The following is a 14,308-nucleotide window of genomic DNA, read 5'->3' as shown; positions in this document are numbered from 1 at the left end:
TTCGCATGCTCCTTCCAACGCTAACGACTTCTTGGTCTAGAGGCGGTTCCCGGTCGTGGTGGCGTTGCGCCAACCCACGCCTTCCCGCCGTTGGCAATCCAGAGGCGTCTTCTTTCTTTCCTCTGCTCTCAGAAAGAGACGTTTCTTTCATGACGGCTTCGATGGAACTTGGACGCCACCAATTGGTCGACGTATTGCCAACTGGTTCCCACCGTCTGCAACAGCGTTACATCCGTGGTTAACCCGGGCGTATTTCTCCAAGCCTCAAGGTTCTCTCTTTTTCCCGTCTCCCCCTCCTTCTCTCAGTCGGTACTTAATGGAAATGGTATGCGCATGATGAGCAGGATTTTGAGTGCCTTGGGCTGCAGATCGGAATAAACGCTCTCCACACCACGCTCGGCATTTCATTCGCTTGGCACGCGTCTTTGTCATTCCGTCTTATCTAAGTATTGACAGAGAGTGCAATAAACAAATTTTTTACACAGTAAATAAGGAAAATGCAACGTCCCGGGATGGAGGCTCCAAGACATAAACTCAAAAACATGCTGGTGCCTGAATCATTTGCACTTTTTAGAGGGGACGGAGGCGCAGACGCACTTTTGCAAGTACCTACTTTGTACGGAGCATCCGTCTCATCTACGGATGTTAAACCGAATGCCCCATATATGCTTAAACTTGTACTTTTCCCGTCATCCCAATTCTCTCGCCGTTGCATGAAAACCATAATCTCTCTCTTTTCCTCGCACTGAGCACTGATGAGAAATCCAGCTCGTCCAACATCCAATACGGCGACTTACACGACGCCACGCCAAACCAACCAACCTTTACAGTCTACACCGTACACCTTAGGAAGGTACATTGTATGCTGTCATAGTAACGCATCCCCCGCCTCTCTGCTCTTCCTCGCCCACCCACACTTTTCTTCTCCATCTTCAATCTCCAGTTTGTCTCCCCCCTCATCTCCCCCGCATTTCGAACCCAGCCAATCCACTTGGTCCTCTGCTACCCCTCATCACCCAAAGCCTCTTCTCGAGTCCCCCCAGCTCCAGACTCCATCCATCGTCCCCGCGGAATACCGGGTACTGTCATACCCATCGTGAATCAAGCTTGAATGTACTCGCTACTGTGCGCATCGAATGTTCACAGTCAAAACGACCATGTGCCAAGGAGCGGGGTCTTCGAGTGCTTTCGGCCCGTTTACTACTTTATTGGAGAAGCTTCATCGCTGTACACATCGGCCAACTTCGGCTCTCGCCATGGGAGCTTGCAAAGAGAACGCAAAGTTTGCATGCCCTGCCCTCATGATCAATCATCATCAGAGTCGGAGTTCCGATCTGACGTACCCGTGCAGCTCGCAGCTCGCAGTGAGACACGTAACGTTCCCTCGTACCCGAGCAGGCGGAAGACAGTCTAATTCGACGCTTCATCTGTGTCCAGTCTGTCTCTCAAAATAGTCGGCGTGCCTGCCATTGGACAGCGAACTCATAATGTGCATAGCGGGGATTCGGCGAGAATTAAGCAGCAAAAGGCAAAAGAAGCTTATGATGACTAGATTGCCTATCTAGTTCCGCAATTACGCCCGATTAAAAGTCACTTAGCACACCCGAATTCCTTCGCCTTGGCTTCAGAAGATGGCACCTCTGAAGATCCCAGCCATGAACGCCACACGCGCAACCGTTTGCCCAACACCCCTTAGCCGGGCGAGCCAGAGCGGACTACCAAGCTAGCAAAAGCTCCAGGTAAGCCCATGATCCGGGTGATCCATGATATCCACCAGCTCCACGACTTGACAAACGGGCCGAAGGGCTACCCATTCTTGTGCTTCTCCGGGCCTGCTTTCCGCAGCCGTCTTCTGATGTCTCTCGAACTCTCAGTAGATACCAGGAAGAATCCTCCACCGCACGATCTTCTTGTACTTCTCCCAGTCCTCGCCGTACTTGCGAGAGCACTTCTCATCGTCGCGGCGGTCACGGTGGATCAACAAGACGGCAAAGTAAACAATATAAAAGTACGTGATGGGAGTTGCCATACCACGAGCCGCGCCCTGGATAACCTCGCGACCATCGGCCATCTTAAAGGCTCCCTCGAGTCCGGCTTGGGCATATCCGGTGCCCGCCGAGACGATTGTGTATCCAGCCATGCCCGTGGGCAAGCAGTACGGCCAGGCCTGGAGCCAGTCACCAAGGTAGTTGATGTGGCGAGCGACTCCCCACCAACCCGACACAAGGAGGCGGCTTCCGGTCTTGGTCTCGATGTACTTGAGGTGAGCGACACTTGGGTCGTCAGGGTTGCTACGGAACGCATTCTTCTGGCTGTTGGACAGACGGAAGATGGAGAAGGCAACGCCGATGAGCCCGACGATACCAGCCATGCCCAAGGGGCTCATCGAGACGGGGTACACGGCCAGGTAACGCGTCTGCAGGGAATACACAAACGGAACCCAGACAAGGTCGCCAAAGGAGAGCATGAAGCCGAAACCGTCCGTAGTGATGTCAATAGTGGTCAGGATCGCGGGCTCGTTCCACCAGCAGTCAATGACGTACGCAAGCTGGACGGCAGAGACGAAGATGCTGCTGTTCGTGACGAAGCCGTAGGTGCGGTGCTGTCTGGCCATCCATGCAAAGTTCATCAGAGACCAACCCAGCAGACCCGGTCGAATTTCCAGCCACTCCTTGATGTCGATTTCGCCCAGAAGAGGGATGGTAACACGGGGGTTGAGCTCACGCCCAATGTACCAGTCGTAGATGAGGTTGCCAGAGTGTCCACCCGCAGCCAACTCGCGGAGCTCCTTGTTGCCCTGCTTGACGCTGAAGCTTCGCACGTACACGAACGTCGCAATACCGTAGGCAATGAGCATGTTGGCGGTAACGACTTGGATGTAGTTGTCGGTGATGAAGGTCCAGAGAGGGAACTCGGCGCCCTGGGCGATGGTACCGGCGAGGCAGACGGTCAAGATAAACATGCTGGAAGCGAAGGCTGCATCTGTTAGTGAAGACCCGTTTCTTTGCGTTCAGATAGCTTACAGTTGCATCTGTACTTGAGGCGGCCACCAGAGGTGAGCTCGACGCCATCAACCTCGGTCGCGGGAAGGATACGGTAGAGGAGCGCGTTGAAGAGGTAGTATCCCACAACGGCAGCAGTGACCTTGTTATCTGCGAGACCCCAGACGCCCTCCTCGGGCCATCCGACTTCACGCTTGAGCTGGTCGAGCTTCAGGGTCGAGGGGCTCAGAAGGGAAGGAGCAGGGCAGCCGGACACGTCATTGCAGCTAAAGGTGAAGAGGTAGACGAGGATCGGGAGACCGAAAGAGATGCCGAAGGCGCCGACGCTGTGTTGCTACGGGTGAGCTAGGTATTCAGACAACAAGATTCTGAACTACTCACGGTCCTCCGAACTCATAGCCATGGGGCTTTTGGACCGCGTCCTTCTCAGCTTTGGACGTCATGTTGGCCGTTTCCCCAAAGCAAGTGCTGTTGAGTCTGGGTGATGGGATGGAAAAGGAGAACAAGCCTGTGTTGAGCTTCGCGTGTCTGGTTTGAGGTTATTGGCGAAAAGGTTTTCGTAGATGAAGAGGAGAATGTAAATATTTGTACGCCCCACCAGCCCAACGTGGAAATACGAATGCGACAGTGACAGCAGCTCAAGGGCTCAGTATCGACCCCGGATTCTGTTGATCGCCAGGTGGGCTGTGAAGGACTCTTTGCGCCGGAGCTCAGGTGTTCCGGGTGACCTCATGGAGCTCAATTCGATGACGCTAAGAAAAAGTTGAGTCGTCTCATTGGGCCAGACGAAGGGTGGGGCTACGAAACGGTTTGGGCTGTTCGGTGGACCGCCAGTCCCGTCCCGTCGTAGCTTCCCCGGAGGAATGGTTCCACCGAGCCAGGCGGCACCCGGCGGGACGTTCCCAAGCATCGGACGATATCAAAGCTACGCGGTCCGAAAGTTAGGAGTGGAAAAAGCTTCCATTGCGTGTGCATCTACACTGCCCCTTTCGGGCAACACGAGTTTTATTTATTGGTGGTGGTGTAAATCGTTGAGAGGAATCCCTCCCGTCTTACACCTGCAAGGAACATTCGTGACACTGGTCCAGCTGGACGTATCAGAAACGGGCGGGTCCTGTTGCGGGCAGGTTGTCGGCAATCGAAGGACCGCTTTTATCTGATACGCTGACTAAGATCGGTACAATGACTGACTGTGCTCCATGGCGGCAGGTGCAATAAGGATGCGCACGTGATCTGGAGATGGGGTGGGTACCTCTCCGGCCACTGCAGCCTGGCGGCGTTCTACCTCCGGCGAATGCTGCAAGGAGCGCCCATCCACCAATCAATGCCCACTCCCCGGTCACTCCCGTCATTCCCTGCAGATGAAGGCTGACGAATTGAAGTGACCAAGGTGGCTTTCGTGGCCAGGCAACTCATTCTACCTTACTCTGCGCACCTCGATAATTCTCATCCTTCCCCAACGGAAGTGTGTCCACGTGTCGTCATCGCTACTTCTCGTTGCATAGCAGAATCGATACACCACTCGCTTCTATTCCGGGTTCTCAGCGACCGACCGACTTCAATTGACGTCGTAGGGGTCTTCTCGCGCCCACGTCACCCCCGCGTCCCCAGAGGCGCCGACGTTAACGATTCTTCATTCCAACTCATCCTTAACGGCATTGCACCGAAACAGAGACAGAACCATGCATTTCCCACATTCCTCGACACTTTTTCTCCTTCTCGCAGCTGCGACAGCTCGCGCCGCCGATGCCGCGACGTCTTCAACGACAACGAGTGCACCAGCATGTACGGCGGCATCCAAGAGCGGCAGCGGGGCTTTCTACGACTTGCGGCCGGATATCGCCGTCAAGCCGGAGGAGGGCAAGTCGTCAAAGTCAGGCGTCACGAACGATTATCATGCCAGAGGATGGGACTATGGTCGCAACTTCACCTTGAACATTTGCGCGCCAGTCATTGAGGCACTTGACGACGTAGAAGGTCTGACAAAGAGCGAATCCAAGAATGTTAGCGCGTTCTATGAATACAAGAATGAGGTGTACTCCATTGGGTATGTATCCCACGAACCCCCTCACCGGAAGCGCAAATACTAATCACATCAATTTTCAGGTCATCATCCATGGACATTCAGACCCGCGGGCGCATACTCGTCCTGCAATACAAGAACGGTTCCCCATGTGGAAAGACAAAATCGAAACGATCCAAGGCCCACGACGGGGCTTCCTACAATAAGTACGCCGATGAGGAGGAATCCACGGCTTTGAGCGCCTTTGGCAACACCCAAAATAAGGTCACTGCCGACAAGGACGACTCAGACTCGACCACACGCCGCAAGTCTGCCACCATCTCCTTCCACTGCGATACCGAGCAGGTTGGTGGAGCGGCGCATATCTCCTTCGTGGGCTCAGACCCCGATGACTGCGCGTACTTCTTCGAGGCCCGTTCCCAGCATGCGTGCCCCAGAGCCGAACCGCATCAGCCCGGCAGTGTTGGCCCCGGCAGTGTGTTTGCCATCATCTTTGTCATTGCTGTCCTCGTCTACTTCGGAGGCGGCGTGTTCTACCAAAGGACTGTCGCGCATGCGCGCGGTTGGCGACAGCTTCCCAACTACAGCCTCTGGGCTGGTATTTGGGGCTTTGTCAGTGTACGTAGTATTCGCGACTCTTTCTCTCAGAATCGATTCTGACATGATTTGCAGGACATGTTCATTATCGCGACCTCTTCTTGTGCACAGCTGCTTCCTGGGAGACGCGGATACAGCCATCTGTCCGGGTCGCCGAGCAGAGGCCGCAACCGTGAGGATGAGAACCGACTGATAGACCAGCTGGATGAGGAGTGGGACGATTGAGGTCGCTAGGCGTGGGGTTGTATCATAAGCATTTGAGCATCAACTTTCCCTTGATTTACACAGATTGCGATTGCGTGTTGGAGCTGCGGGATTCTTTTCAGGGGATGTAAGTGAGTCGCAGGCAACCACCCTAGATACCCCGTGTGAAGACTGCATAGACGATTCATGATGTTCGCGCAAGTAGGGTGCTGTCTGCTCGATTTTCTTTTGTGTCACGCAGTGCTGGCTACACTTGGCGGCGCTCGATTTGGTGCCCCGGAATCACGTCCGGATGTATTGAAAACCACGGGGGCGGGTATGGTGTAAAAGCCCTGTCTGGCGATGATGCTACCTTACTCGTACGATTCTCTCGGATATAGGGCGAGCTTGACAGGAAAATGGCGCAGAAATATGTTTATTGAGCCAATGGTGGTGCAGTGTGCTCCCGAGATGCGTCTGCGTTCAGGTCCGAGTTGAAGTTTGGCTCCCGGAGATTTCACGACGTTCGTTCGGAGACCGAAACCGGGGCGGGATGATGCCCCGCTACCGCCCCTCTTTCCAGCGTGATGTCACGGCGGGTACAGCCCGCAACGTCGGGCGACACTGTTACGACCCTCAACTCCGAGTGAATCCTGGATTCCTTCTCACTTTGTTCTCTCCAAAGCTGAATCCCACGATATCAGAAGTGAGACCAAAGCAATCACAATGGCATCCAACAAGTACACTCTGGCCACGCGCCTCACCGTGAGTTCTCACCTCTCACCCCGAATGCTACCATGATACCATCCATATCATCCAAGGCCACGTCACTCCGGGCACACCAGCTAACAGACACCAAAGCTCGCAAATGGCAAGTCTATCCCCCAGATTCAGCTGGGTCTTTACTGCATGTCCGGCCGCGAAGCCACAAAATCTATCCCATGGGCCCTGACCGCCGGCTACCGCGGTTTCGACTGCGCGCAAATGTACAACAACGAAGCGGAATCAGGTAAAGCAATTGCCGATTTCCTTGCCAGCCCTCAAAACACGCAGGGTTTGAAGCGCGAGGACATTTTTTACACGAGCAAGCTGGCGAGCAGCAGTACCTCGTACGACGCCGTTCGCAAGTCGATCAAGGAGTCTGTTGAGGTTGCCGGGCTGGGGTACATTGATTTGTTTTTGCTGCATAGTCCGTATGGTGGCAAGGAGGCTCGGTTGACGAGTTGGAAGGCGATTGAGGATGCGATTGATGCTGGGGAGGTGAAGATGGGTGGCGTTAGCAATTACGGTGCTGCTCATGTGAGTTTGCTCAGACTTTCGAGAGTTCTGCTGGGGCGTTCCTGGAACCCAAGAGACGCTGACAAGATTCACAGATTGAAGAGCTGATGGCCTCGAAGCCTCGCATCGCCCCCGTCATCAATCAGATCGAGGTTCACCCCTTCAACACGCAGACTCGCATCAGAGAGACCTGCGCCAAGCACAACATTGCCATCGAGGCCTACGCGCCACTAGCCCGCGGCATGCGCATGAAGCACCCCAAGATCCTGGACCTGGCAAAGCAGTATGGCTGCACTCCTGCCCAGCTGTTTGTTCGGTGAGCAATCGCCCTTGATCCCAACCTCCATGCAGGTTTAGCCTTCAGAGGCTTCTTAGTGGGATCTCAGCAGCTGACTATGGTTCCTCTAGCTGGTCTTTGGACCGTGGCATGATCACTCTTCCCAAGAGTGTGCGCCAGGAGCGTCTCATTGAGAACGCGAACGTGGCCGAGTATGAAATCTCCCAGGAAGATCTGGCTGCATTGGACGCGCTCGATGAGCACTTGGTGACTGATTGGTATGTTGTCGAATGACTTGATGAAAAGTGTGTATGAAAGCGAGGCTAACAAAAGGCGATAGGGACCCGACTGAAGCTCCTTAAGTAAGGTCTATCAGAAAATTGAAATAGAAAAACTCCCAAATCATGATTTCATGCTACCTGTTTGACTGTGACCAATCAACCGTCTGCGACATGCAGATAACTCAGCCTCAGCTGAAGTGGATGAATGCATCACGTGGCTGCAAGCTGCCTAGAAATCTGGACGAATTCCCTCATTTTTCTTGCTTTCTCCCACGCCATCCCTAATGGAACCTTGACACCATCAACATGCGACTCTTAAACACCACGACGCTCAAGGTGACAGAGTTTGTCAGCGAAAGACCCAAGTATGCGATTCTTTCCCATACCTGGGGCTCGGAGGAAATTGTTCTCCAGGATACAGAAGCAAAGGACGAGGCTCCTTCTAGTGTCAAAGCTGGATGGAAAAAGATCAGGGGCGCCTGTGCGCTCGCTCTGGGCGATGGCTTTGACTGGATCTGGATCGACACATGCTGTATTGACAAGTCTTCGAGCTCTGAGCTATCCGAGGCCATCAACTCCATGTTCCGTTGGTACAGGGAAGCTGAGATCTGCTACGCCTACCTTGAAGACGTGCCTCCCTTGAGATACGCTTCGTTCATTGGCTTTCAGGATTTCGCCCTTGATCTGGACTCGAATCATATCATGCCCATCGAAAAGGATCAGAACACCTTCCTCGGAAGCCGATGGTTCACTCGAGGTTGGACTCTCCAAGAGCTTATTGCACCGCAAGGAGTCGAGTTTCACGCTACAGACTGGTCCTTTCTTGGGACGAGGAGTGATCTTTCGGGCATCATTCACAAACATACCATGATCGACAAAGTGGTTCTCGAGTCCAACGGAGCTTAAAGGCTGTCAATGTTTTCTGTTTGGAGTAGAATGCGATGGGCTGCCAACCGAGAGACAACTCGCGTTGAAGACGCGGCTTATTGCCTGTTAGGCATCTTTGAGATCAATATGCCGCTTCTGTATGGAGAGGGCGACCGGGCGTTCCGCCGTCTCCAAGAAGAAATCATCAGAACCATTGAAGATTACAGCCTGATCGCCTGGATGTCGTACGATGCGTCACCCCAGCCACACGAAACACGCTCCTCGGCTCTCGCGTCACATCCAAGAGACTTCGGTACTATGAGATTAGATACGACTTGCGTTCCGAAAGCCGCAATTGAAAGAGACTTTGACCAGGACATGAAGGGAATCAGTGTACAACAACCACCTGGTCCACGCTTGATCAAGCTAGATAAAGAGATGATGGTTAGGTGCATCAAGCCTTACTTTGCAGGCGACTATCGCGATATTAATCATCCACAACTTCAGCCTGATTTCTCGCCGCCTACATTATCTCCGCGTGGTATCTTAATTACCATGTTCACGACCAGGGTACTGAACCCACATCCAGATACCAGGCTCGCGTGGACTACTTTGAACATTCATTTACCAAAAGGCATATACTACCTCTGTGTCAAGCTGTCAAACGAAGAGACTTATATGGACAGGCGACCAGAGCTTTTCGGCGCAATACAAATCGACTCTATTTGGTCCCCATCTCGAGGATAAATACGTTTCAATCAACAACGTTCTACCTCCGCACAACTCCAGAGTACTATGTCCCATCCCCAGGAGAGTCATGGAGCCCCAATGCCGAATATTCCCAGTTGCGGTTTGACAGGCGGAACGAGACTGTATCTACGACCGTCCTTGCTACATACCCTAGTCTGAAAATGAGGATGAAAGGGGACACATATGCCTTCCAGACGGAGCTGCGGGAATTCGGAAGAGTGGCCGCGCTTATGTGCGATCCAATCTGGGCTTTCGTGGTCGAATTAAGAGAATTGAGAGGATATCGGCGGGTGTTACAGTTCGCAGTCTTGTATGGATATAATCCATGGGCAGATTCACCTAATCAAAGGTGGCGCTGTAAAGTCACGCTAGCACCCTCAAGCACCGACTCGTCCATCGGGTTTCATTCTTTATTGTCTTATACTGACGGAGTTGTGTCTCTCGAACAAAGCTCGATCCGCCAATTCCCGTGGGGTATCGTTGGGGCGGTGGTGCATTGGGACAACAAGGAGAATCATAGCTTTGTTGATGTGATGATACATCTAGAGAGTCAGCCTGAACAACCGTTCCAGGTCTGAATCACTATGTGCGCTCATTTTGATCCAAACTGAGGCTGGAGTAATACATCAGATGGAACATTATTAGACACTTTGGGGGCGATGCACATTTCTCATGTCAGTCCGCAACGAGATGATCCACGAACGAAGGTTTCATACTGATACATGATACGATCTCCCTGTGGAAGACAACTAGCTCCCTATTTCTTCATTATTTCTCTCAAAGCATCAACCTCGGCCTCCTTCCTCGCGAGCTGCAGCTTCAGTTTGTCGCGCTCCTCCTCAACACCTTTGAGAGCAGATTCTAGCTCCGCTATGCGATCTCGGCCTTTTTGACGATATCTTCGAGCTGCGACGGTATTGCGTTGTCTTTTGATGGCATTGGCGTTATCTTCATCAATAGAATCAAGATCAGTCGTTGGGGATCCGTTGGCTTTGCGTTTGGCGCCAGATGCGAAGTGATCGCGGCGCTGAGTTGTACGGGCTGGGGGCTGAGTGGGCAGAAGATCGGAAGTGGTGCTCCTTGAAGGAATGGTCGAGGAGAAGATGGACTCGGGGTTATCCGAGGTGATTGGAATGTTTTGCCGAGGGCTTCTATGAGAGGCCGTTTGAGATGGTCGATAGTCTGAGATAAATTAGTAGGACGATGGCCAGGTGAATCAACACCACTTGAACGTACCATGCGGCCCTGGTGATCGAGAAGGCTCGATGCTACCAAGCAAACCCAGAAAGACATCTTCCCGACCTGTGTCCAACGCCTCCAGCGCAGCGATGCTCTCATTCTGGCTACTCGTTTGAGGCAACTCTTCGGATTCAAGTTGTGGATCGAGAGGGATCTGATAGTCTGGAAGCTGGGATCCATCTCCTGAGTCCGTCGTGATGCCCTGCCACCCAAACATGGGGCTCAACGCCTGTGAAGAATCCCACCAGGTAAGCTCGCCAAGGTGGTTCCGGCTCCTTTGGTTGTTGTTCTCTGTAGAATACTGGTCGAGTCCAGCTGCATGTAGGAAATGCGGATGATTGTAGTGTTGCCATGGAGTCAGATTATGAGGCCTCTCTTTGAATGAGAGGCAGAAGTACTTTGACAAAAGATTGGGTTGACTTCCGTCTGGAGACAATCAAGGGAAGTCAAGTCTCCCTGTACGGTGTTGTTAGACGACGGCACGTTGAAACAAGTAACTGGAGAGATTCAAATCAGAAAGGGAGTTGGTTGGGTGGGGAACCGGTCAGCTAGATTAGGACGTGTGGATGAGTCGAGATGGCTCATAATGACGGCTCCTGCGAGCGGCCCTGAGATTGGTCCGTGTAGTACCCAGGAACTTGTAGGCGCCCATTATTTTGGTATAGCTTCGGGCATTAAGGGCAACATCCCGGTAATTATACGAAGTCTGTAAACCGAACCAATTCTCGCAATTGGTGAATATGGATTTCAGTACGATACAACTTAATTTGTGGTTGTTTTCGTGGCTATAGAATTAACATTACGTTTATTTGGTTGATTCTGGTAATGTGCAAAAGTAGATAATGAAATACGGATACTTGGCTGACGACAGATGCGCGCAGCCTTCAACTGTCTTTGTTGTTGCATCGTGCACCCCGCAACCCGGCGCCTAAAACCTATCGCACTCAAGGAAAACCCTCTGGAGACCAATCATACCAGCCCATGTCAACCTCATCAATGACGCCCCACTGCTCAATGAATTGCTTCTTCTTGTCCTCCAAACCTTCAGTGCAAAGAATCTCAAACACAGTTCTCCAGGCGCTGTTGACGGCACCAATGATCCAAGCATGTCCCGAACTCAGCGCCTCGCCCGCGAAGTGCATGTGACCATCGGCAGAGGGCCTCATCAACCACGGAAGCGTGCTGCTGAACTGACCCGGGCCGAAGATGGCAAAGGCGCCGTTGGAGTAGGCAGATCCGTACCAATCGTAGGCGTGGTATCCCTCAAATTGCGATAGGAGAAACTCGTGGGATACGCCATTGAGCTCTGCCAGGTTCCTCAGGGTCAAGTCAACCATGACGTCGATGCTTTCTGGTTGGTAAGGCGCCTGCTGCTTTTCGTTGTGCGGGTTCATGTATGAGCCTAGTCTGGAGGCGTCCTGGCCCCAGACGTAGCTGGCGATCATGGTTCCAGGGGCACCTGGGACATCGATGCCGTAGGAGGGGTAGACACAGCGGCGGATGGGAAGGTCGGTGAAGGATTGGCCACCCTTGAAAGGGCCGGTTGCGAGGTTTTCCCACCTGTAATTGGCACATTAGTCGAAACTCCGAGTTTGATGCTAAGGCTGAAATCATCTTACCAGCGAGTCTTGAACTTGAACCCAATCTTTGTTGAAGGATCGTAGCTGAAGTACAGAGTTAGCCACATGGGTTTCGAAGCAATCTGGCTGTAGGCAGGTAAGTGGACTTACTTGAGAGAACGGATGGCATGGTTTTCGAAATAGTTCAGGTCTAGCTCGGTCATGTTGATAGCCTGGAGGGCACCCAACGGAACAGTCGAGATGACATGGGCGTAGTCGTACTCCTTAGTGCCGTTGACGACGATCTTCAAGGAGCCATTGGCATTCTTCTTGATGTCGGAGACCCTATTGTGCAGAACGGGCTTGTTCTTCACAATCAGATTCATGCCCTTGGTCAACATGTCCATGCCGCCGTTGATCAGCGACCAGTTGTCAACGTCTGCACTGTCAAAGATCCACTGCTCTAGGACGGCTTGAGACATGGAGTACATGTCGTAGTGACCTGTGGCATCGTTGATTGTCTCCATCCAGTCGATCTCGGTGTTGGTAAAGCCCTGGTCCAAGAGGAACTCCCGGACCGTCATGGAATCATACTTCATGAGGAGGTTGAAACCTGTGTCAAAGTTGGCTGAAAGCGCTGTCGTCATGGTGCTGACTTGAGCCTTCCACACATTGTACGCAGACTGCGTGTTAAAGGTCGAGTTGAAGACCGGAACGTCGTACTTAGCAGGGGAGGCAGAATTTGGGTCTTGGAGAAGAGAGGTGATGCCATTGAATCGTCTGAAAGTGTTGTCCGTCCTGAATATGTAATGTTTCTTGACAACCTGGTCGCGTTCGGATACCCTCGCGTTGATGTAGGGAATGAGACTCCATGAGTCGTTCCCAATGATGCGGCTCATGTAAGGCATCGGAGGGAAGCGCATGGCGCCGACGTCCTGGAGTGCTCGTGTCAGCTAGGCAATGGTGCGTTGTATTGCGACAACAACCCACGTAGTAGTCATAATAGGCAGGGTCTGCAGGAGTTGACTTATCCCAAGCCTCTTGATCGAAATGGTAGGTGTAGATTCTCCCGCCAATGCGTCCGGAAACCTCGTGAATATCGTAGTCAATTCCGAGAGAGTCAAGAAGAATTGCAGCGTACAGTCCAGCAGCTCCACCGCCAATGATGCCGACCTTCAGGGGGACATCCTTCGGCGTCGGTACTCTACTATGGTTGCTGTAGTTAGACTCGTCCACAACCTTGCGGAAGAAAGCTGCGCGCGGATTCTTGGCGGCAAGCTCGCCATCGTTGCAAATATTCCTTTCTTCGAGCTGGACTGGCTCGGATTCCGGGGCAGGTAAAGCGAATGACTGTGCCAACAAAAGGGCGGTAACGAGCGTACGTGTGCTAAAGAGCGACATTCTCCCGGCGGTAAAGACTGTGTGATAGCCAGCGCGGCTGACAAGTGTGGATCTGGCCTCTGCCTTGCTTGGTGACACAAGTGGCAACGACATTGATGGCGGGATCAACATCTCCATTTATAGCGATGGTCGTTGATCGACATCTTGGTTGCATTGTTTACACTTGAATAACATGGACCAGCATTTCGGCCATGTCTACAGAATGCCCACTTCGCTCCCCAGAGTCTTGGGCCATTTGGGGCTTGCATATCTTTAGACTTAGGTCTTGCTGAGTTCCAGTTCTCATTCCTCTTTCCTGCTCCTAAATCTCGACACGTGGTTTGGACCCCTCTGCTCTGGAATGCGGCTCAGGCCCAGGACGGTCTCCGCAAACGCGCCATTCTTCCGAGCTGCTGGAGGCGCACGGCATGGGCTTCATTTCCTAGCATACCTCTGAGCAGTTAAGCTGAGAGGGCTGAGTATCACATATCTTTCAGCAGCCACATCAAATCTCCTCCCTTCAGGTGGAGAGTCAGAAAGGGTATAGCAGCGCAGTTTTGATCCGGGTAGGTGGAATATGAAGCGTGAAGGAGGAATAACCTTCGAAATCAGTCTGCATGGGTATTAGTACTCGGTGAACAAAAAAACGCCCCTTGTTTCTCAGACAACAGAACCGACTAACGTTGAACTCCAATATTGAACGATGTCTCAAATAGTAAGAAATGCTCCCTTCGACGAGAAAGTCCTCTGTTTTCGTCTTCAGTGGATTTTTTATTCTTTGGCTTAAGAATAGGAAATCAAAACACTGCTTTTGCGCCAGGTGGCTTTATAATCATTTTCGGATATAAGGGCTAAATGAAGAGACCGGTGGG

At 52.5% G+C, this 14,308-nt stretch overlaps 7 protein-coding genes across 7 annotated transcripts; 3 read left to right on the top strand and 4 right to left on the bottom strand.

The window, feature by feature from the left end:
• Positions 1-1,870: 1,870 nt before the first annotated feature.
• Positions 1,871-3,445, bottom strand: BDZ83DRAFT_573368 (ergosterol biosynthesis ERG4/ERG24 family protein; the record flags this gene model as incomplete). Its single annotated transcript, XM_060504610.1, has 3 exons — positions 1,871-2,976; positions 3,024-3,328; positions 3,384-3,445. 3 exons carry the CDS (start codon positions 3,443-3,445, stop codon positions 1,871-1,873), a joined length of 1,473 nt encoding a protein of 490 aa, XP_060367187.1.
• Positions 3,446-3,999: 554 nt separating this feature from the next.
• On the bottom strand, positions 4,000-4,474 carry BDZ83DRAFT_227980 (uncharacterized protein). The gene has a single exon (XM_060501788.1). The coding sequence runs from the start codon at positions 4,352-4,354 to the stop codon at positions 4,100-4,102; it is 255 nt and encodes an 84-aa protein (XP_060367186.1). The 5' UTR covers positions 4,355-4,474; the 3' UTR covers positions 4,000-4,099.
• On the top strand, positions 4,400-6,103 carry BDZ83DRAFT_227875 (mannose-6-phosphate receptor binding domain-containing protein). Its single transcript, XM_060501787.1, has 3 exons — positions 4,400-5,049; positions 5,109-5,643; positions 5,698-6,103. The coding sequence occupies exons 1-3, from the start codon at positions 4,685-4,687 to the stop codon at positions 5,845-5,847; spliced, it is 1,050 nt and encodes a 349-aa protein (XP_060367185.1). The 5' UTR covers positions 4,400-4,684; the 3' UTR covers positions 5,848-6,103.
• A 428-nt stretch (positions 6,104-6,531) lies between these two features.
• BDZ83DRAFT_718081 (aldo/keto reductase) lies at positions 6,532-7,722 on the top strand (the record flags this gene model as incomplete). Its single annotated transcript, XM_060512025.1, has 5 exons — positions 6,532-6,570; positions 6,667-7,104; positions 7,179-7,399; positions 7,492-7,638; positions 7,701-7,722. 5 exons carry the CDS (start codon positions 6,532-6,534, stop codon positions 7,720-7,722), a joined length of 867 nt encoding a protein of 288 aa, XP_060367184.1.
• A 225-nt stretch (positions 7,723-7,947) lies between these two features.
• On the top strand, positions 7,948-9,977 carry BDZ83DRAFT_718080 (heterokaryon incompatibility protein-domain-containing protein; the record flags this gene model as incomplete). The annotated part of the gene is made up of 3 exons (XM_060512024.1): positions 7,948-8,531; positions 8,577-8,762; positions 9,938-9,977. The coding sequence occupies 3 exons, from the start codon at positions 7,948-7,950 to the stop codon at positions 9,975-9,977; spliced, it is 810 nt and encodes a 269-aa protein (XP_060367183.1).
• A 38-nt stretch (positions 9,978-10,015) lies between these two features.
• On the bottom strand, positions 10,016-10,714 carry BDZ83DRAFT_750380 (uncharacterized protein; the record flags this gene model as incomplete). The annotated part of the gene is made up of 2 exons (XM_060513910.1): positions 10,016-10,440; positions 10,495-10,714. The coding sequence occupies 2 exons, from the start codon at positions 10,712-10,714 to the stop codon at positions 10,016-10,018; spliced, it is 645 nt and encodes a 214-aa protein (XP_060367182.1).
• Positions 10,715-11,441: 727 nt separating this feature from the next.
• Positions 11,442-13,457, bottom strand: BDZ83DRAFT_573177 (L-amino acid oxidase; the record flags this gene model as incomplete). The annotated part of the gene is made up of 4 exons (XM_060504594.1): positions 11,442-12,057; positions 12,117-12,161; positions 12,228-12,991; positions 13,047-13,457. The coding sequence occupies 4 exons, from the start codon at positions 13,455-13,457 to the stop codon at positions 11,442-11,444; spliced, it is 1,836 nt and encodes a 611-aa protein (XP_060367181.1).
• Positions 13,458-14,308: the final 851 nt, after the last annotated feature.

Source organism: Colletotrichum acutatum, assembly GCF_030867785.1.
Source record: "Colletotrichum acutatum strain CBS 112980 chromosome Unknown BDZ83scaffold_27, whole genome shotgun sequence".
Classification (NCBI taxonomy): domain Eukaryota; kingdom Fungi; phylum Ascomycota; class Sordariomycetes; order Glomerellales; family Glomerellaceae; genus Colletotrichum; species Colletotrichum acutatum.
The sequence above is the reverse complement of the archived record's forward strand: the minus strand, read 5'-3'. Positions and strand labels throughout refer to the sequence as shown.